This window comes from Durio zibethinus, chromosome 14, assembly GCF_047325235.1.
Source record: "Durio zibethinus cultivar Kanyao isolate XHJ-2024 chromosome 14, ASM4732523v1, whole genome shotgun sequence".
Taxonomy (NCBI): Eukaryota; Viridiplantae; Streptophyta; class Magnoliopsida; order Malvales; family Malvaceae; genus Durio; species Durio zibethinus.
The window spans coordinates 20600726-20622873 of NC_143175.1; the positions used below are offsets into that span (position 1 = coordinate 20600726).

General features: G+C 34.1%; 3 protein-coding genes and 1 non-coding gene across 6 annotated transcripts; 2 read left to right on the forward strand and 2 right to left on the reverse strand.

Moving 5' to 3' along the window:
* The first annotated feature begins 803 nt into the window (after positions 1–803).
* On the forward strand, positions 804–11052 carry LTA3 (Dihydrolipoamide acetyltransferase, long form protein). 2 transcript variants are annotated; one of them, XM_022886308.2, is made up of 23 exons: positions 804–1048; positions 1755–1805; positions 2171–2228; positions 2298–2331; positions 3200–3249; positions 3350–3394; positions 3565–3638; positions 4033–4102; positions 4571–4759; positions 4852–4896; positions 5000–5073; positions 5821–5890; positions 6051–6449; positions 7140–7200; positions 7279–7323; positions 7415–7498; positions 8427–8503; positions 8578–8640; positions 9073–9143; positions 9245–9305; positions 9999–10059; positions 10147–10227; positions 10623–11052. In XM_022886308.2, exons 1-23 carry the CDS (start codon positions 945–947, stop codon positions 10679–10681), a joined length of 1926 nt encoding a protein of 641 aa, XP_022742043.2. In that variant the 5' UTR covers positions 804–944; the 3' UTR covers positions 10682–11052. The 2 variants fall into 2 exon arrangements, with proteins under 2 accessions (XP_022742043.2, XP_022742044.2); XM_022886309.2 differs by having other exon boundaries at positions 2174–2228.
* Positions 11053–12214: 1162 nt separating this feature from the next.
* Positions 12215–15233, reverse strand: LOC111293570 (3-oxoacyl-acyl-carrier synthase-like protein (Protein of unknown function DUF455)). The gene is made up of 4 exons (XM_022886310.2): positions 14898–15233; positions 14693–14812; positions 13503–13733; positions 12215–12950 (listed from the first exon to the last, which is right to left on the reverse strand). The coding sequence occupies exons 1-4, from the start codon at positions 15138–15140 to the stop codon at positions 12573–12575; spliced, it is 972 nt and encodes a 323-aa protein (XP_022742045.2). The 5' UTR covers positions 15141–15233; the 3' UTR covers positions 12215–12572.
* Positions 15234–16353: 1120 nt separating this feature from the next.
* On the forward strand, positions 16354–21226 carry LOC111295493 (S-adenosyl-L-methionine-dependent methyltransferases superfamily protein). Of its 2 annotated transcripts, XM_022888994.2 has the most exons (11): positions 16354–16545; positions 16655–16733; positions 17305–17399; positions 18055–18126; positions 18228–18337; positions 19259–19381; positions 19478–19570; positions 19914–19982; positions 20141–20229; positions 20316–20413; positions 20875–21226. In XM_022888994.2, the coding sequence occupies exons 1-11, from the start codon at positions 16444–16446 to the stop codon at positions 21040–21042; spliced, it is 1098 nt and encodes a 365-aa protein (XP_022744729.1). In that variant the 5' UTR covers positions 16354–16443; the 3' UTR covers positions 21043–21226. The 2 variants fall into 2 exon arrangements, with proteins under 2 accessions (XP_022744729.1, XP_022744730.1); XM_022888995.2 differs by lacking the exon at positions 17305–17399 and having other exon boundaries at positions 16373–16545.
* A 573-nt stretch (positions 21227–21799) lies between these two features.
* Positions 21800–21872, reverse strand: TRNAR-UCU (transfer RNA arginine (anticodon UCU)). Its single transcript has one exon. It is a non-coding gene; the product is annotated as a tRNA-Arg (tRNA).
* Between the last annotated feature and the right edge of the window lie 276 nt (positions 21873–22148).

Sequence of the window (22148 nt, forward strand, 5' to 3'; positions counted from 1 at the left end):
ACACTCATGTCCAAATTCTTCTAACATATTATATGACTATTGAAGAAAGATTATCATTTGAAGGTGTAAGCTAGTGAAAATTTTGAATATATTGCGTAAATATCAAAATAATCTCATGCAAACCCAATTTTGATTAGATTATTTTTGAATGATCTTTTACAAAGAACATATGTTTTCGTTCTTAATGCACGTAGGGTTAAGCTTAACCTGGGTTTGATTAGCCTCATAATTTAATTTAGTTCTTCGGCCTAAAAGAATAAACGACCAGAAAAAATTAAGCAGTACAAAATTAGCATTAAAAATGTTTTATAAAAAATCTAAAAAAAATAATTTTTAATTGAATTTGTGACACTTAATTTTTGACACCAAAATTAATTAAAAAATTTAATAATAATATAATAGATATAAATAAATATTTTATAAATATAAAATGATAGTATTTATTACTACTAAAAATACGATTTTAACCAATGACTAACAAAAAATAAGAAGAGAATACATAAAAATACACCAATGATTCAATAATTGATATAAAATTTTTATTTAAAAAGCAGAAATTAAATTAAAAACAAAAGAATGGTGTGGACCGTGTGGTTGCCCCATTGTCGTTAGGTGGTGCGAACGTGCCAGTGTTTTGGTTAGGCTGAGCCCCGAACTTCAAAGCCCTAAATGAGGTTTAGAACTTTTAAATTTCATTTTTTCTTCATTATTTATTATTATAATAATAAAATTTTTCGAATATTTTTTTTAGACTGGTATGCCCTTGGCGCAGCCATTTACGATCTAGAGAAAAAGAACCTATAGTTCTTTGCCTTTTTTTTAAATCTATTAGTCAAAAAACAAACACCAAATACCGGTGCATTTTCTCTTCTTCTTTGATGAAACTGTGAATTAAATAAAATCAAAGCTCTTTCTTCTCTCACTTTTTCCTCAGAGCACTTTCAATGGCGCTTTCACGGCTTAGAAACCCAGTAATCTCAAGAACCGCCACATCTCTCTTCAGAGCTCGTGTTATCTCTTCCTACGCCTCAGCGAGATCGCTTTCTTGGTATTTTTTTTCTTTTTCTTTCCTTTATTTCTAAGAACTGTTGTTATGAACTATATTGGATCCTTGTCAATTGCCATGATAATCATCTATATGCATCTATGAAAGTAGCAATTTTGAGAGTTGGCTTGAATTTTAGTTTTGAAATCAAATAGTCAATTGCAATTCAAGGTTCTTTTTTTTTTTTTGTTCAATTGGAGAAAGTAGTGATTTTGAAAGTGGACTTGTGCGAATTTTGTTCTTGAACTTTATTGCAATGATACTTGAAATGAAACCCTGTAATTTGAAATTTACAAGTATATACAATTGTGAAAAAAAAAAGTTTCTGGTAAATCTTTCTCTCTCCATATATGTGTTTGTATGTATATACATATATATATATTTATAATTATATATTGGTATTGTTCTTGTTCTTAGTTGGACAAATTGGGCTTTTCTACTGCGTTACATTATGTCTTTCAAGCTACTTGCTATCTACTTACTGCTTTCATTTATATACGTTTGTACAGCCCTTTTTACAAACAACCTATGTCCCTTTTCTTCCAAGTGAAAATTAGTAGTTTAACATTTTAAGTTACTGTTATGATGTAGGAATGTGATTCTCTATTGTGACTTGAATTTATATGTGATGCTCTTTAATTTGTGCTAAGTGTTACACCTTTACCTTAGTTCCTGTCATTCTGCTTATGTCTTTTTTCTTCTGCTGCAGCACTTCAAATGTGGAAAGCCCTTTCAAGGATTTGAGTGGCTCTTGGTTAAGGTTTGCATCTATGACTTCCTATTTATCAGGAGTAAATTTTGTTACAACTGCTTTACATGATTCATGACTCATTTGTTAATATTTATGTACCTACATTAACACCTTTACTCTTTTTTTTTTTTATGGCAACCTTTCTTAATCTAACTCAATTTGTAATGGCTACCAAGTTTAAACTTTTAAGTGAAGTTTGAGTTGAGTCAGTGTTGTTTTTCCCTTATTGCTTTTCCAGCCTAAAACCAATACAATTTTCTCTAAATAATGCAGATGCATTGAAGTTGACTCAATTTGGTTTTTTATTCCTTTATTTAGACAAATGTGGCTGGGTCACTTACTTTATGAATCTTACTGGCTTTTTCCCCTCATAGCAGGCACAATTCTTTATCCACCGTAGTTGGAGTATACAGTTCTTTATCAAAGCTCAAGGTTGGTATTTAATTATTACTTGCACTGTTCCAGAAAAAGGTTGTTCTCTGATGTCATATGATTTTGCAGTTGCAAATTGGAGTTCGGCATTTCTCATCTGCAGGTATATGACATCTTTTCTTTGAAACATTTCCCTCTTCCCATATGCCCATCTAGTTTTCAAAGTTGTGACAGAGAGCTCTGAGTGACTTGCTTAATTTGATAAAATCTATTTATTGATTAGAGTCTAATGATATCACTTATTTGCTGTGGCTCTGACCTCTGAGTGACTTGCTTACTCTTTCTTTCCTTTCTATTTACATGGCTAAACTTCCATGAAGATTTTTTTATAAGTTGAAGTAAGAATCATATATGTTTTATTCATCAGAAACAATTTCGCATGATGAATGGTAAAAATTCTAAGAGCAAGTTTAACTACAATGTTTGGTATTAAGGATACAAGGATTTTATATATGGTTCATCATTCTAGATTTCCTAGTAGTTCTAAATCTGCTTCATCGCAGAGCACCTAACTGCCTAACCTGAGTGAGATACGTAATACACAACCATAGATAGTTGGTCCTACATTTAAGTTATAGGTAGGATGTCATGTTTGCCTCAGATCTGTTCAAGGATGAATACAGGTTGCACTAGTGCAGAATCAATACATTTTCTTTGTGCTAGATCTATTTACCTGTATTCTTCAGCTTACATGTAAAATTATGCTGGTGCTTCAAGTTGGAATGTATCACTTCTTGTTTCATATGTTAGATAGATATTGTGGTCTCATAATGCATTAGTGGGCTGTTGTGCCTTAGCCTATCTATAAAATGTGTAGAGGGGTTAGAGGAGGTCCCAAGTTTAAGTCTACTTATTGAAAGGGTAAACATTTTCTGTCATTCTTCTTGGCAATTAGGTTTTGCCTTTTTTCTTTCATTTTGATACCCACCAAAGATTTTTGTCCTTGCTTATCATAAGTTCTGTTACTACAGACCTTCCCGAGCATACAGTCCTGGGGATGCCTGCTTTGTCTCCAACAATGGTAATATATTTTGGGATGCTAAGCCTAATAATGTTTTATACTATGATATAGGCTTTCTCCCTGTATTCCCATAGTCAAGCTTTTGATGCTTTATGTGCAGAGTCAAGGTAACATTGCAAAATGGAAGAAGAAAGAAGGAGATAAGGTGAGTTAAGAAATTAATGGAAGCTATGGGTTGTATGGTCAATTTGTATCTGAAATTTATATAAATTGAAGAAGATTGTTGAAAAAAATATTGTACTAAGGCGTAGAGAATTAATTGATTTCATTCTATCATCGTGATTTATTTCTTGATCATTGATGCTTATCAAGCAGATTGAAGTGGGCGATGTACTATGTGAAATAGAGACGGATAAAGCCACACTTGAGTTTGAATGTCTTGAAGAAGGGTAAATTGTTTTTCTTCTTCTTACTGCTTTTATTTTTCAATTTCTATAGTGTCTGATGTTAAATCGTATGGCCTAATTTATTCCTTAGAGTGGTATATTTGGTAATGTCACTAAATTTTGCTCTGTGTATGAGATTTTCAGTTTCCTTTAAATTGTATGGCCTAATTTTTTCCTTAAAGTGGCATATTTGGTAATGTCACTAAATTTTGCTCTGTGTATGAGATTTTCAGTTTCCTTTGCAGAACTTTCTGTTATTGCATGCGAACTCTTTATATAGTGTTTTTGGGCTTTTTTATCTTGTTAATGTTGTCCAAAAAGCACACTGAATTATTGAATTTCAGAACCATCCTTAATTTCTTTTACCTTTGCTTATGGTCGGAGCGCTTATCTGCAGGTTTTTGGCCAAGATACTAGTACCTGAAGGTTCAAAGGATGTGCCTGTGGGACAACCTATTGCAGTAATGGTACTTATTCTTTTGTGCATCCTTTAGTGGCATACTATCAACAGATATATAAAATTTGATTCTATTGAATTTTTCGAGAAGAAAACTGCCTTGGCATTTGAGGATTTTTTGTCTCCTGTAGTATGCTCTTCTTACTTACTTCATGATCTAATGATCATCTTCCCTGCTTACCAATTTTTTCAAGCTATACATTTCTTTTAATGCTCCTTAGAATTAGAAAAAAGTTTAAGGAAAAACAACTATATAAATAAGGACTTATGTTCATAAATTTTGTAAAAAATGTCAACAACATTATAGGAAAATACATTTTGATTTCATGCAATAAATTTCCATCTTATGCTATGGTGAAAAACTGTTGATATCTGAATTTTGTTTTTTATTTTTTTATGCTTTTTAAATAATAATTTTTGTTGAGTACCAACTATGCAATAAACTGTTTGTTAAAACTCATTTGCATGGGTCCACAAGGTTGAGGATGAAGCAAATATCCAGAAGATCCCTTCTACTCTTGGTAGTGGATCAGAGGTTGAGGAAAAAACAGCCAATCAGGATGTCAGAAACTCAGAAAAAGAAGAGGAACCAAGTTCTATTAATATCAATGCAGCTGACCTTCCTCCTCACATTGTTATTGGAATGCCAGCACTCTCTCCAACAATGGTAAGAAAATTAGGTTAAAATATGAACCTCCATCTCTGACTTTTTTCTTACTGCAAAAGCTTATATTTTCCTTTTCATATTTTCTTATACAGAACCAGGGTAACATTTTCAAGTGGAGGAAAAAAGAAGGGGACAAGGTTAGTTTTTTATTGGTACAAGTTATTAAATTACTTTAAAATTCTTTCTCTTTCTAGTCGAGTGAAGAATGACCTTGTTCACATATCTAACTTTGTTGAGCAGATAGAAGTGGGTGATGTGATATGTGAGATTGAGACTGACAAAGCTACCCTTGAATTTGAGAGCCTTGAAGAAGGGTAATATTCTCTCTTGCTTTGGATTTTATTGCTCGTAGCAAGCCTGAAGGGCAAGCACTAAAGTGACACTAATGGATAGTGTAATCTTTTGGACTAATTTGATTTCAATGGTCAATCATTTGTCATTATGTCCATTCAAATGGATGGCAAATAGTGAGGTGTCAGGCACGAGTCTTGCAAAATGGTGTTCATAGACTTACTGGATTTACCTTAACATGAGAAACACTTTTCTGGTATTAATATGGATTTAACTTGTTTTCAAGGAAATATTACAACATTCATATATGTTCATTACATGTGGCCATGTATTAGACCATAATTCTATAAAAGTGAACAGCAAAAGCAAGGTCTCTACATCTATGCCCCTAATTATGGGGGCATAAACATCTATTTGAGGCATAAGCGTGAATTTTCCATGAAGCACATGTTGATATTATATTTAGTAAGACTAACAGCGAAAAGTAATACTACTAACTAAGATGTCAAATCGGGAGCAGATCTTTGTGAAAAAATTGGAGGACTGTATTTACATCGCTAAATAAGTCAAATCCTATGAAATTTAACAACCAAAGCAGTTGGAACAATAGTTTAATCAACAAGCAAGGGTTTGTTTTATGGGTGAATGACAAGGGAGAGGCTTTCTTGGATTTAAGATTGATCATGTTTAGCAATTTGTTTCATTTCTATGGTTCATTTCTGTTAATTACATATAAACTTACAGTTATCAGTTGAAAATGTTGGGTGCAGTTATCTGGCAAAGATACTGGCTCCTGAAGGTTCAAAGGATGTGGCTGTGGGACAACCTATTGCAGTAACAGTAAGTTGTCACTGTATGCTTTTAAGTAACTTATTTTGTATCTTGTTGTAAATGACTTGATGCAATTTACCTCTTCATGTTTAGCGACAGAATTTATTGAAGTCAAGTTAGTGGTAGTGACTTGAGGCACATGGGGCACTAATGCTTGTTATTTTGCAAGGTTGAAGATCCAGATGATATTGAAGCTGTAAAGACTTCTTTTGGTAGTGGTTCAGCGGTCAAAAAGCAAGAACCAACAAATCATGAATCCAAAAGTGACATTAGAAAGCTGAAGTCTGGTTTTACAAAGATCAGTCCATCAGCCAAGTTGCTTATCTCAGAATATGGATTAGATGCATCATCCCTAATAGCATCTGGTCCTCATGGTACTTTGCTGAAGGGGGATGTTTTGGCTGCAATTAAGTCTGGAAAAGGATCTTCAAAATTTTCTTCATCTGAGAAGAAAAAACCATCACCTCAAACCAGCCCTCAGAAATCTTCATCATTGAGGCCCCAGTCAACGACTCATCCACAGCAGTCAGATTCTTTTGAAGACTTGCCAAATACTCAAATTCGCAAGGTATATTTCATTGACCAGTTATAAGGGAATTAACAAGGCAAGAGACCTTGGCATTGACATTTTCAAACTAGGTCAATATTTAAATATAGGAAGAATATTATGGATGGGTTTTAATCTTTATTCCTATAATTATGTTCTATGTGCCTCTATATTCCATTGCCTGTCAGATCAAATTGGAAATCTCTAGAGTCCTGTGCTGCAGCGATGTTTATACCAAATATCGGATAGTTAAAAAAAACTGACCTATTCATACATTTGAGTGTAGCTTGATATAGGAAATTGGAGAAAATATACATCAACATAAAAAAGGTAAGATGTATGTGCTAATGACCAAACTGCTGATTAAGTCAGATAGTGGTGTTGGAAATACGGAAATAAAATGATGCAAAGAGCTTTGCCAAACTTAGGAGGTTTACATGAATGCATTTGACGTGAGCTAGAGGAGCAACAGTCAAAGAACATATTGTGCAAAGTTTACATGTGATAGTTTGATGAGTCAGTTGCACTGACAAGTGATTTTTTTTGAGTTCACCAAAAATACGTGGGGCTTGTTGGCTATTGCATAATAGAATCACAGATTATTGATTGAATAGGATAGAGGGTTTTCTTATTTTTATTTATTTAAAACTTACTTATACATGCGTGACATGTTAGGGTTGTTCTTTTACTAAATTTGTGTTCATTCTGCAGGTTATTGCGAGGAGGTTATTGGAATCAAAACAGACTACACCACATTTGTATTTATCTTCAGGTAGGAACTTTCACTAATTATCTACAGGTTTTAGTATCATTTAACCTTTGATCTTAAATGTTTGATTGTGTTCATCAGATGTTATACTGGATCCTCTTCTTTCTTTTAGGAAGGAACTTAAAGGTATTGAATAAATTCCTGTATCCTGAATATGATTTTTCACACCAACAGTTTGGATGACTGCTAATTGTTCTATTTTTTTCTCATATTGTAGAGAAGCATGATATTAAAGTCTCAGTTAATGACATTGTCATAAAAGCGGTGGCAATTGCTCTGAAAAATGTACCTGAAGCTAATGGTAAGACATAATTTCAATAAAATTGGTCCTCATAGATTTCTGAGTAAACATAATATAGGAGCCAAGCCAACACAACCTGCTAGTAAGAGCATGATCAATTGTAAAATGTAGATTGCTAGAGATGTTGGGTGATATTTTTCTCTTGGACTGGATTCCACTCTGTTTTGCTGCTGTAAAACATTGGGACTGGCATTACTTGTAAACTGATTTAAGCTGAAAAATGCTTTTCTCGGTGATTTTTGCATCTCTAGCAAAACTACATCATGAAGAAAATATTTTGGGTTTTTGATTCTTTTCTACCTTTATTTATTTCTTTATTGTTGATTCAATGGCTGGATTATTTATCGGAGGTAACCATCTCCCATTCCTTTATTGACCCTACTTGCCTATTCTTGCTGAAACCAGAACTTCAACATTCCTTGACGAAGGAAGCCACAAGACTCTGTTGTCATTTTGTTTGCCATACAATTATACAGCAGTAGTTCAACAACTAGTTTGTAATTGCTGGTTTATAAATGGTTTTTAGCTTAATCTAACAAGTTAATTCTGGAGATTGTATTAAGGTTTTATAAACTATTTCTTCACTTAGATAGAATCTGAAGTTCTTACACTATTACTAGGTGGGTCTATGAGCCTCCTCGAACATCCAAGCAGAAAAAGTCTTATCTTATTTTGTGTTGATAATATATGGTTGCATTGAAGAAGTTCCAAAAGGGAAGGGCACTAAGATTTCTAGTTTATCAAACATGTGTGTTGAGTGTACCTGCTATATATAAGAAATTTCCAGCAGCAGCTTACCTGTAATAAGTGTTTTTTTATGGTGGAAAATGATTACATAATTCCTTTTTCTTTAGTGACAAATTAGCTTTAATTCAAAGATTATGGATCTTTTGGCTTATTTCTAATTTTGCTATGTCGATGACTGCAGCTTATTGGGATATTGCAAAAGGGGAAATAATTTTGTGTGATTCTGTTGACATATCAATTGCAGTTGCTACTGAGAAGGTATGCTTCCAATAACAGGTTGTTCTCAGGTTCTATGGAGCAGCCCATTTCATATTATTTTATTTACATTGCAGGGTTTAATGACTCCAATTGTAAGGAATGCAGATCAGAAATCCATATCATCAATCTCCTCGGAGGTACTTTCATCTTCGAACTCTACCTTCTTTGAGTTTAACAACTTTGTTTGGCACCAATACTCTGTAATGCAAGTTTATGCTTTCTCAGTTTTGGCTACTTTACACCAGATCATTAGGTTTGTTACCTACGTATGTTGCCTTTTGACCTTGTTTAAATCTAGGGAAATAACAGAACACATACTGGGACCTGCTTGCAATGGTCTGGCTCTTTAAATATGTTGACTAATCACAAACACCGTATAGAGATAACTCAAGTTAAACTAGATCTTTAAAATAATCTGCTCTGTATCAGATGATTGTCAACAAGTTCAGAATTACATTTTAATCATCATTTTTTTGGTCTCTTTCTTTTCAGTTAAAATTTTAGTAATCATTAATTTGCATTCTGGGTTTGGTTTTATCATGCTTATCTCTCTTCAACTTGGCTGTCAGGTCAAGCAACTAGCTGAAAAGGCACGGGCTGGGAAGCTTTTACCAAATGAATTTCAAGGAGGAACTTTTAGGTATGTAATTATATGATATGCGTATGGGATATTAGTTCTCCACCACTACCTTTTTAATATGTGAAAGAAATATTGAGAAATTGTGTGTAATTTTTCTGCAGCATTTCAAATCTGGGAATGTTTCCTGTCGACCATTTTTGTGCAATTATAAATCCCCCACAGGTACCTCTCATCTCTCTCTCTCTCTCTCACACACACACACACACATGCATGTACATATTCTCAGAATGTGCCCCATACTTATGTCACGGACCTAAGAAAGAGTCATGAATCTCACATCGAACATAATAGGAGGGTCACTGGGGTATAAAAGGGTTCACACCACCTCTGCCTTGTGAGACGCCTTTTGTAGGACAAAACCGTGAGGCCAGAGGGGCTAGAGCGGACAATACCTCACAAGGGTGTGAACCGTGGCAGGTAGGCTGATTCGGGACGCCGGATGAGTGGAAGCCCGGGTCCCGGAGCCGCCCGGGTTCGGAGCTTAAGTCTCAACCCGTGACACTTACACATGCATGTACATCTCTAATGTCAATGTGCCTGTACTGAACAAACATTAATGTAATGTCAGCTTTGCCCATCTATGTTTTGTTCAGGCCTCAAGAGTCAAAAGTAGCTGGTCTAACCACATTCTGTTACATAGTTAAAGCAATAAATGTGAAAAAGCATATTTCTGGGTTTTCCATTTTGTTGATAATACTCACTTTGAAAATAGTGGAGAACCACTCTTAATGTCTTTTGTCTTTGGACTTGTTCCTGAAGTCAATATGTTGAATATCCAACCACTGTAATAGATACAGCTATTAGAAAATGATCAGGACATTGCAAGGTGCTATAAATCTCTCATGTTTTTGGCAGGCTGGTATCCTTGCTGTTGGTAGAGGAAACAAATTTGTTGAACCAGTGGTTGGAAGTGATGGTAAAGTGTTTACCTATTGTGCACTATGCTTCAATATACTTAATGCTTTAAAATATGTTGCATTTCATATATTGAATTCCTGCACAGGGATTGAGAGGCCTGCAGTTGTGACAAAAATGAACTTAACGTTATCTGCTGATCACCGTGTATTTGATGGCAAAGTTGGAGGTACGCAGTGGTGCAAGTCTTTTTAATCACTGCTATAATTATGAAGTTTTTGACAGATGGTGAATATTAAAATAATTTCCGTAACCTGCAATTGTATTGTCTGTGAAAGATATTGTTGTGTAAACTGCAAAAATAGAAGAGAATGAGAGTTTCATTCCTCACATGTCTAGCATCCTGGCAATAATATCATAAATAAGTTCATGAAAAATCATGGAGGGTACTGATATAAGTGAAGACATAACTGAACTGGCTCCAATTTCGGTTAGTCTTTCCAAAAAATCTATGATCTTTAGTACATCTGCCTGGATTGCTGTAGTTATACCTTTCACCCTATCATAGAATACTATATACATCAGTATGTTACCTGCCTGAGATTTGAGGTATTTTTATTGCAGGTGCATTTTTTTCAGTATTACAATCTAATTTTAGTGATATTCGGAGGCTTCTTCTCTGATAACGTTTAGTCCTTGCAATTCTGAGAGATCAGCTGTTGGGGAGGGCGTCTTCCTTAAAGGTTGTTAATAATTCTTCATGATGATGATGTGTGGCTCCAGAATTTCCACTGCGGCAGCAAATTTATTGCGCAATCCTGGTTTCCAAATTTTGTCAATTCATTGGACTTGTTCACAGGCGGACAACCAAACTGATGTAAAATTTTGCATGATGTTAGGTTTACCATTGTCATCAGATTTTGATGCCTTCTTCAGGGCTTTTTCTGCAATTTCATGATTCCATCTGATAAAATAATGTGTGATTGATGGAAAAAATCAATAATGACTTTTGTCCGCATGTATGCATTTCCTTCCTCTCTTTTTATGGTTTTAAGTGAGCTTCTGTTCACGTTCCTTTAATTTTTCTGTTTGATTTCTCCCAAAAGGCCAGATAACTTTCAACACATCTATCATACTGATGAAACATATAACCCTCCAAACCCAGCTATTGCAGGCTGCAGTTACCGCATCAATCCGTTTTCCAAATTAGCTGAACCTGGTTAACGATAAAACTAAAGGATATAAAAAACTTTGGAACATAAGTAAAAAATCATCCGAGTTTTGATTTTTTTTTATTACAATCAAACAATTTTTTTAATATTTATTTGCATCTAATTAAGTTTTTATTTTGATGAAAAAAAATAACATTGCTAATTTTTTTGTCAATTAAAATAAAATTCTCAAATGATACACAATCATATGGTATCTAAGCTAAAAAATTTTATGTTTTAAGACATTGATATGAATTTGGATCTTTATGGTTCAACTAGTACCATAGTTCTTGATTCTAACTTTCTACGAAAATCAAGAGCGGGAAAAAAAAGTTAACTAATCATTGACTTAAACCTGTCGTCGAAGTCTACTCAACGTAATAAGGGGTATGTCCCCTTTTTGAGCTATTTTTCAAGTGTGCGATTAAATATTTTTATAAAATAAATAAAAATTTAACATATGATGTAATTAATATATGTAAAAATTAAATAAAATAAATTAAAAAAAAAATTTCACCCTGCCTTAAATTCTTTTAATAATTTAATTGTATATAATTTTGATTGATTCAATTTTATTACATAATTAAATTTTATTCAATCAAAAATTCAATTCATTCGAAATAAATGATTAAATGTTCAATTAATTATAATAAAATATTAAAACTTTAAATAATTTTTTAATTATAATTCAAAGAGAATTATTTACCTTTAGACTAACGATAAACTTAGATTGCACAAAAAATGATAGCTTTTGTAAATTTTGTTGATTGTGTTAAAATTGTGCCTAGTTCTTTTAGGTATATTAAACAAGTAATGGCAGCAAGTCAAAAGAATGCCCATAGAATTGGCCCATACATGTAACATTTCTCTTCACATGTTACATTGAGTTTAGGAAACATTTCTAAGGTCTCTCATTGCAGTAAATGGCTGAGAATGAAGGAGATCAAAACCAATCTCTGTCTAACTGCATATAGAACATAACACTTTAAATGAATGAAACCAAAATTGATCCTGAAAGAGCCAAACTTCTCTTTCTGTGATACTATGGTGCTCATACAGTCGTCTTCAATCAAGAAAAGTGATTATTCATACAATGAAAAAATCAGTAGGGTTAAAGCCATTGTGATATGCTTTCCCATAATCATCAAAATTTTGAATGTTTCAGAGATTTTGTTCAAAATTTAAAGAAAATTTTTTTTTTTTATGAACACTGTCTATGCATTAGCATTTGACGATGCCTTAATAAATCAGAGCCATGTAGGTACCATAGGGGTTGAGTTGGGGGGATGGCTAAGTTATGTAGGAGCTCAAAAGCAAAATAAATAAGATGAACACTGTTTACCAAATTCGTATATATCCGGTGTTAAGATTCTGAGGCAGGGCCTTTCACGGAAAGTGGCTCATACCACCGAGGGCCAAACCCTGCAGCTTTCCTTGCTTTCTCGTTAAAGGGTGGCTTCAATGGCCCCCTAAAGTGTGTCCTTACTATGGCATGGAATTTCTGAATCACTTCTTCACTTTCCTCCTCCACTGGAGTCTCACTTTCTTGTGATGCCAGGCTGTCTTGATATAAAGCTGGATTTCTGGATCTCAGACAAAGATACTTAAACCACTTTACTCCAGCAGCACAATGTGTAATCTCTTCTGGGTAAACTACCTTCTCTAGCAAATCAGCCGTGTCATCGTCACCTCCATTACGGAACCTAGAGATTGTTGTTGGCAGCACATCAAGTCCTCTTGCCTGCATTATTTTCCATTTCTTCATCAAAGTGAACATTGAACACAAAGTCTTTATGCAACTTACTGAGTGAATTAGTATAGATGTTGCATGGTTAGTGCATTCAATAATCACCCTCTTTTATTTCATTCAAGAGTTTCATAATCAAGATATATTCAAGAAATAAACACATTACATCTGTACTAAGCACTCAAAAAACTTGTTTTCAAATTAACGATAATGTTTCAAGTGCATTACTTTGCGCATTCTTCTTTCTTCCATTCACATGCTCCCATAGTCAATCACCTTAATGGACCAAGTCCTTACCTTTCCATCACATATCATGTAGACTAAAAGGATTTTCAACTAGAGATATTGTTACAAGAAAAACTCACACCATCTAATAGGATTATAGGAATGCCATTGTCAAGCAGGCCTTTTTCATTGAGTTCATAAATTATTATGGAAATAAGTGATTGTAATTTTCATTGATGTGATGTTATACCCAGCTTAACAGTATTAAGGCCTTAGTGCAATGCTTCTAACATAGAAGATGAGTATGGGAGAACCATGCACCTCATGGACGCAGTGCTCAATTGACAAACGTGCCAAAAGATCCTTGGATGTAGCAATTGCAGAGTCCCAAAGCCCATCATGAGCAGGTAATGCACCATAATAAGAGCCAAGTTCCTCGAGTCTAGCTGCAAGCAGGCTGAAGTGTCGACCTTCATCTTGAGCTACCTTCACAAAATCCGTGAAAAATTCTCTTGGCATTGCCTCTTGCTTACCAAAACGAGCAATTATATCCTGTATCAAATCAATACACAAAAATGAATGGATACCAGCACAAAATATTACTTCCTAAAAGATCAACACTTCAAAACTCAGAAGTTGTACTAACTCAAGTCATAACACAAAATTTACTTGTAAACACTTGCTATTTAAACCTGAGACCTTCAAAATTAGAAATCTCAAGTGCCTTTGAAGTGTCAGATTCAAACCAACATGTTAAAGGCATTTTTAGGTCCAAAGGACAAAATGATATTTTTCGCTGTTAGAGACTACCGGTAGACAACCAAGGGCATCTATAACTTTTGGATGGACTTGACATGTACAGTGCCACGTCAGCTCGACCACCTCAACAATCTAACCAAAAGGCCCTTTTTGTGCTGACTTGTCACTTCCTGAGTGGGTGATCAGTATCCAAATCAACTTGGCCTGCCAGGTCATTCTGATCACAGGACTGACCGTAAACAGCCTAAACTACCCCAAAACCCCTCACCTTCAACTATAAATAGGACCATCCCGATATTATCCAGATCTCTCAATACTCTTCTACTTTTACACTTTATCCTTCCTATCCTCTCCTCCACCGACTTCTGACTTGAGCACGGAATGCAAGCGCTGGGAAAACTCCAGCCTTTGGCTTTAACCTCTCTCTTTCTTTCCTTTACATTTTCAAGGTTTTGCTCCTCAACTCAGAACTTGGCATCATCACAACAATTAACTGAATCTTTAACAAAAACATTTAATTTGGAATTTTCAAAGGTATTATGAATGGATCCCATCTTCAAACTCAAAACCTCCAAAGCTTTCAAATTCTAACAGTTAGAATCAGTCAGAATGTCCGTCAAGCATGCATCACAAGAATCAATGAGTTCAGTACTGAAAAGGGTTGATTTGCTTCAACCCTAATTGTTTAAGAACAATGAGAGCAGCCCTCATCACAACCAAAACAACTAAAAAAGAGGGAAAGCGAAAAGTACCCAAGACAAGTCAATAGCCCAACTCTCGGTATGTACAAGACTATGCACGATGGCTTGCCTGCTGTGCAAGCTACCTGCTTTCCCAAGCTTTGGCATCAAACTTGGCGACACCAACTTAACCTAAAAACAAAATAAGAAGTTATCTTTTATTAAAGCGTTTTAATAACAGTTAACGTAAAGGAAGATGAGAACTGCGTCTCCGTACGTTGGTGAGCCTGGCGGGGCGATCGGGTAGGGGAAGGTCCTGGAATGGATCGTAGGGACGGGTGATAATTCCTTGGAGCCATTTGGAGGCAACTGAGCCGCCGAGTCGGGCCTTCTCGAAGGGGTCCGCTGTGTTTAAAACACGAAGCGCCGCTTCTACTAGCGTCTCGTTTTCTTGCTCCCTTTGAACTGGATTCATCTCTCTAATCCTTTCAGAGGCTAATAACAGACTGCTGCCGCCCATATAGTGACATCTCCCGTCCTAGCCACAAATTTATTTCCGTGACAGGTAGCAGCCGGCTCTTCTTTCGAGTTAACTTAATAGCAACACTTGTTAAGATTAAAAAGCTATTTTTTTAAGAAATAATTTTTTAATTTATTTAATACATTATTTCTATCAACTTTTTAACTTTTTAACAGTGATAATTTATTAATTAAAAACGTAATCTTCAACTTTCGGGTTTTAGTTTCATGCAATAATATCGCCCAGCTTTACGTTAAATTTATTTAATTATATCTTAATTAATTATTTATATACAATATATAATATTTAATAATTATTATAATTTTTTATTATAAAAAATTCATCTTCATGTGTCAATAAACACTTTTTAAATTTTACAGTTGCAATTTTTTTTTCTCTTTATCAAATCAAATACTCATTCTCTCCCATTTTATTTACTATTGTTTAATTTTGTCAAACAAGCTCCAATTTAATTTTTATTTTTTTATAATATAATCTAAAATTAAAATTTCAAAAAAGTATGTTTTCAAAAGTATAATATTCAAAATTTTTTAATCTTATTTTTAAAATTTTATAACTATAATTTTACTAAAAATAATGATCAAAATTAAATTAAAAATTTTATAACTAGCATTGATTTATATTTTGTTTAATGGTAGCATAACAGTTTATCTTTCATTTGCATTATGAAATGTTTGCTATATAAACAAAAAAAGTTATCCAAACTTTTCAAAAGAAGATCTAGCCAAAAAAAAAAAAAGTTATCACACCCTAATTAAATGGTTTAATATTTATTTGATTTGTTTACTTCATTTATTTTACTTATGTCATACATGCTCAAAATTATTTACCCTAATCTTATCACGTGCATGGAAAATTTTTGCATAATGCTTATGAGGTTCTATCGTACATATATAAGACCAAATAGTATCATATAGTTTTAACAGAAATTTTCTTGGTTTAGTAATATGAAGCATGAAATGTTTGTCAAATATAACCATTTGTTACTTTTAAATATATTTGACAATTAAATTTAAATAAAAAGAAATTTTTATTAATAAAATGATAATTCGGGCTTGAATCTTAAAACTCGTATCCTACACCCAGTCTGAGTCAAAGCCCAATTTGCAGCGGATCTGACGAATATTTTGGCCCATGAACAAGTTCAGCCATCGTCAATAAGGCCTTACTTTTGCTGTGTTTTACTTTTCTTGTCTCGTTTTCACCCAGGTAAGCGCATGCCAGCTGTCTGAAGTAGCCAAGAAAAAATTAGAGAAGAAAAAGCAAAAGGGCGGGCAAAGAAATGAGCGGGTATCCAGTTCCCAGAGCCGAGTCGACTCACCACCGACTCTACGAGTTCGCTAAAACTGCCCTCATCAGGATCTTTGTCCACCCATATGCCACCGTCTCTCTCTCTCTTTCACAATCTAACTCCCTTACTTCCTACTTTCAAATGGGGGTTTTTTTTTTTTTTTTATATTCATATTTAAACTTTTGGTTTTTAATATTTGAAGGTCTGTGACTTGTACTGCGGCGGAGGAGTCGATGCAGAGAAATGGGATGGAGCTCAAATCAGCCATTACATTGGAATCGGTATGGAATTTTCACAAATACCTTCACATCATTATTATATTATACTACTTATTATCTTATATGCTGGTGGTGGAATTTGATAATTTCATAGGCGGGTTTTAATTGATTGCCACTTGTCTATACTTTCTTATTTGTTGCAATTAAATCCAATTGCGGGGTTTTAAAATTCCATTTTTCAATATTTAGGTTCATAGTTCTAAGATTTTTATATAGGAAATTGAATTCAAAACTTAAGATTCATCTAGAGTCTATATGGCTTACTATTGAGTTAAATATAGTTATATTTATCTGCATTTTGATTGTTGATGGTAAATGTTAAAATGGATCATGGGTGTAAATTGCATATTTTGATGAATAGATTCATGTGATAAGGTTTTTTGCTTGTCCCAAGTAAATTTCAAATGTATGCACTACCCTGTAAGCCATTTAAGTCTTCAGTAACTTCTTGAATAGGAAATTGACACCGCAACTTAAAGGTAACAATAGGTTGATAGTGACTCATGTGGTTATATGCTTTTGTGTATTTGTGGTGATAGACGGTAAATGTTAAAAAACTTGGTGTTAATTACAGATGTTCTGTCATCTGGGATCAATGAAGTGAGGGAAGCATGGGAGAGTCAGCGGAAAAGTTTCACTGCTGAGTTCTTTGAGGCTAACCCTTGCATTGTGAGCTTCTTTTGCTACAACCCATTAGGTGAATATGCATATTGGTTTCTATGTGTGTATGAATATGTGGGTATGGAGCTATGGTTTTTTTTAGAAACAAGATGAGGTTTCTGTTTTCTTTTAGGATTTGGTTGAAATTGTTCTTGTCGGTGTTACAATTATTCTTACTTTTTTTTCTTTATCCTGAATGTGTTTCAGCAATCTTAGTGCAAATTCTGCTGCTATGCGTTTGCCAATGTAAACTAAGAACATATTCTTCCTCATCCTAAAAGCAAATTATATGCATTTTGTTGGTAAAGATGGAAATGATGTTTCTGTGGTATTTTCTGCAGTAAAACTTGTTTATAATAGCATACTTGATCAAATCATTATTGTTGTGCTAAAAGCTGAATTTTTTTTATATTTTTGATCTTTGAATGATGTTGTTGGTGCCGTGTAAGGCATTTATGTTTATATTTTGTTTCTGGATGGCATAAAAATATTCTCTAAGTTATTTATTTGTCAAAAGAAGAAACAAAAAAGCGCTGCTCAGCCTTATCTAATTTTTTAGTATTCTGTTAAAAAATTTTCAGTTTAGCCTTTTAGTTTTAAAAATGTTGATTCAACTCAATTTCTTTCCTCTTCTCCTGCCCTTGACTGCATATTACTTTGACAGGATAATTTGGAAACCCAGTTGCAGGAGAAGGCCATTCAGGCTGATCTTGTCTGTTGCTTGCAGCATTTGCAGGTATTTTTTTATTTAGTTTAAGTTCTGAATATTAATTTTTGATTTGGCCTTGAGGACAAATATGATGAATCTGAAAGGCATTTCTATGCTTCTACTTGTAGTTAGGATTTGAAACTGAAGAGAAAGCAAGGAGACTTCTGAGTAATGTGTCATCTTTGTTAAAACCAGGGGGTTATTTTTTCGGTATTACTCCTGACTCATCTACCATATGGTATGAAATAGTGATTGTCAAATACTGATTTTTCTGGATTGATAATTTCCTTTTTCCTCTAGTTACTGCTGTCCCTGTTTCTGGGATTTGATGAGTTGCATAAACTTTTTATTGTGCTTTACTTTCTCTCCATTTTGAAATTTCTCTTGTTACTGTCAAGTTGATTAATTAATATTATCCCAATCAATGAACTTAATTATGTTTAAGGGCTGACCAGAAATTGAACTTGTATAGGATAGACAATCCCAATTTTCAACAATTCATTGGTGTTAAAACAATTAATGTTCTGAGAAAAAATGAGATGTATCACACATGATACTTAATATTTCAGCATGCTCTTGCTCTCTCCTTGCACCCAAACGTGGGATACATGCATGCATGCATGATGATGAATTTGTAAGCGCATTGTTGGGATCTATATTCATTTTACCGGCTTGATATAAAAGCAAGAAATGTAAATAAGAATCTATACTGGTGTCTGATGTGCTGGTGCAAGTTAGATTGCTTCTGAAATTTCTGGTGTTTCAGTAGTTGTGGAACATTCGGTTTAACCCAGAACTAAGCTTCACACTTGAGCTGTATTCATAGAGAAGTTCTAGCTTATTTTATCATTTACCTTAGGGTCAGCAGCTGTGCTGCATCATAGATCCTTGTGGTCTTTTTTTGTGGCCATGGTCAGCCAATATCCTATTTGACAGTGGTTCTATCATCTTGAATGAAATTATTTAACTTCTTTCAGTTATACTCTTAGATTTTCATCTCATCTGTAGTATTGCTTAATGTGTCTTACTCTCCCATCTTTGGGGTGTGAGCTCCCTTTGTCACCTTGTGATCATTGCCATATATGCCACATGAGTTCTTGCCATAAAAGAGGTGGCATATGGAGCAAAGCATCATAAATTTGTTATTATCAATGCCCAGGGCAAAGTACCAGAAGAATGTTGAAGCATACCACAACAAAAGTAGCAGTATGAAGCCCAACATTGTTCCCAATTGCATTCGGTCTGAGAGTTACATGATCACCTTTGAAATTGAGGAAGAGAAGTATGTATGAATTTGAGATTCTTCTAAGTTTGGTTTTTCTTTATCATGTTTGGGTTATTTCATTGCAACATTTTTGCATAATTCTATTGAATCCAGGTTTCCATTGTTTGGAAAGAAATACCAGTTGAAATTTTCTAGTGATGTCTCTGCTGAGACCCATTGCTTGGTTCATTTTCCAAGCTTAATCAGGTAAATTGTCCTATATTTATTGTGCCTTAAACATAACCATATTACTTTCTGGTGTGACTATTTTTGCTCTTAGATTTCTGGAACCTTGCATGGGAAGGTTAGCTTTGATTGCCCTTTTTCATTGACTTGCCATGATTCATATAATTTTACCTCCAAACTGCAGGTCAGCCTGATGATATATGTTGTAAATATGAGAGAAGTGAAAATTACAATCAACACCAGATTGCCAGTTGGCATCATTAATCTGTTACCATCTTTTGTTTCGTTTTATAAATATGTTAACCCTTGTATTTTGACTTTTATGTAATCCAACAATCAATGTCTAATCTGCTGGGCAACTCAGGTTGGCAAGAGAAGCTGGTCTTGAATATGTGGAGATTCAAAACTTAACTGAATTTTACGATGACAACAGGTAGGTGAAATTTGTATTTTAATTTTTATTATCATCAAAATTTTACACTAGGAGTTCAATGTAAATGCTTCATTGGGGCTCCAGCATTACTTAATTATGATCTTGTTCTTAACTATGAGGGCTGATTTTGTCATACTCTTTATCCTATTGTTGCACAGATCACAATTTGCAGGCATGATGATGAATGCTGGTCCAAATCTTCTGGATCCACGAGGAAGACTTCTTCCTCGATCTTATGATGTGTTAGGTGATTGCTTTGTCACCTCCTCTCTGGCTGCTTCAGCATTTCATACATGGGTTTCTTATTCATTTGCTGCTGGTTTCTTTTTGCAGGTCTCTATTCAACATTTATATTTCAAAAACCTGACCCAGATGTTATCCCCCCAATTGCAACCCCATTATTGCAGGACAGTAGTTATGACCATGATGAGGTAAGTATTTCTGACATTAATCTAGAAGAACGAGATGCATTTTGTTTTTCCAAAGGCCCCAAGTTTAGTATTCTCATTTAATATATCTCGTTCACCCTATTTGGATTCGGAAATTGCTCTATTATCTTCATGGAGGAAAATTCGTATTTCTCTTTTGACAAGCTTGTCAATAAGACTAGGGACCATGGCCATGCCTTTATTTTATGTGGCATTAAGCTTAATCTTATGAGATCTATGTTGCTGCGACTTTTCATTTTCTTTGAAGTACCCATGCCCGACACATATCAAGGGTATAAAGGTTTGATCCCTTAAATGTATGGAAAAACTTAGAAAAAAATATGAATGTATCCATATAAGACATATATCCAGATTCAACACAGACTCTCATAGTCCGAGTAACATAGTATAAAGTTTCATGGATACTTGTTTGTATATTTACTGTATTTGCTTCCATGTTGCAGAGCGAGTGGCAGGGAGCTGGATGGAGAGAAGATGAGAAGAATGGACAAGCAGAGCAGCCACCTCCACCTCCACCTCCACCACCACCTTCTGGACTAGGCAAGATAAGTGAGCAGAAGGGGATTTTGGGTCCTGGCCCAGCAGAGTTGCGCTTCTCTGAAGCACTTTGACTTGGAAATAGCAGGAAATAGGAAACTAACCAGCGGTGCTTGGCCTTTAATGGAAGCATGAAATAATTTTATGGGTGCAATCCAATCTTGTATTTTTTTTTTTTTTTGAACTTTTGAACCTGATAGATTTCTACTGTACCCTGCACACATATAAATTAAATTTAATAGGTGCATTTTATACTAACTTTACTCTTTATTTTTGTGTGGAGTTGTTTTTTCCACTACAATGGACCATTATGTTTCTACCATTGATTTTGTATTTAGAAGTAAGCAGATATAGATTGTGATATTCGAGCACCAGATTCTGTCAATGCATCGACAATGGAATTTTGTTCCTTTGGAATATTTTGAAAGATAAAAGCAAACTTTATCTTGAATTTGATTTGTTGCATATGAGTGGAGTACTTGTTCATATTAATTATGGACTATAGTAATCTCTCTCCAAAATGTTGGATATTGTGTTTATTTATTATTAATTTTAAAGACTCCAGAAAAAAATAATTAATTAAAAATAATTTCAAAAATAAAATCAAATTTCCACTAATCAAAATTTAAATGCTCATGCATGTTGATTCTGATTTTTTTTTTTAATTGACTTGGTATTTTTGGTTCAAATAAATTGGATTTTAAAGTAGACTTATTTTTAAAATGCACAAAATCTGTAATTTTTTATAAAATATAAGTCATCCATGTTTGAAGTCGATCACTTATCTCTTTTCAATTTTTAATGCTAAATAAAAAATAAAAACAAAAGAAACACGCCCAGTGGGACTCGAACCCACAATCGCCTGATTAGAAGTCAGGCGCCTTATCCATTAGGCCATGGGCGCTTTTTGTTCTTTTTACAAAAATTTATAGTTAAATAAATTGTTAACTTAATTCGTAGCTTTGTAAAAATTTTTGGCTTTTAAAAGAATTTGAAATTAAACTCTCAAAGTCTCACCTTACATCCTGTTGTTGAGTTCATTTTACCTTATTAATTTCTCATCATTAACTTGCTACCTCTTCTACTAGAAAATTTTTACCTCCTACCTTCATATTCAAAGTTTACAAGGGAGTAGCAAAAATTACACCAATTTAGAAGGGCAAACACCCTCATGGAATGC

Excerpts from the sequence above, each read along its gene's own strand:
- LTA3 (XM_022886308.2), top strand. The coding sequence starts at position 945 with ATGGCGCTTTCACGGCTTAGAAACCCAGTAATCTCAAGAACCGCCACA. Across the intron at positions 2,332-3,199 it reads TCGGCATTTCTCATCTGCAG|ACCTTCCCGAGCATACAGTC; the intron begins GTATATGACATC and ends CTGTTACTACAG. Across the intron at positions 3,639-4,032 it reads TTTGAATGTCTTGAAGAAGG|GTTTTTGGCCAAGATACTAG; the intron begins GTAAATTGTTTT and ends GCTTATCTGCAG.
- LOC111293570 (XM_022886310.2), bottom strand. The coding sequence starts at position 15,140 with ATGGGCGGCAGCAGTCTGTTATTAGCCTCTGAAAGGATTAGAGAGATG. Across the intron at positions 14,813-14,897 it reads GCCCCGCCAGGCTCACCAAC|GTTAAGTTGGTGTCGCCAAG; the intron begins GTACGGAGACGC and ends TTTTGTTTTTAG. Across the intron at positions 13,734-14,692 it reads GGGCTATTGACTTGTCTTGG|GATATAATTGCTCGTTTTGG; the intron begins GTACTTTTCGCT and ends GATTTGATACAG.
- LOC111295493 (XM_022888994.2), top strand. The coding sequence starts at position 16,444 with ATGAGCGGGTATCCAGTTCCCAGAGCCGAGTCGACTCACCACCGACTC. Across the intron at positions 18,127-18,227 it reads GTTGCTTGCAGCATTTGCAG|TTAGGATTTGAAACTGAAGA; the intron begins GTATTTTTTTAT and ends TTCTACTTGTAG. Across the intron at positions 20,414-20,874 it reads GTAGTTATGACCATGATGAG|AGCGAGTGGCAGGGAGCTGG; the intron begins GTAAGTATTTCT and ends TCCATGTTGCAG.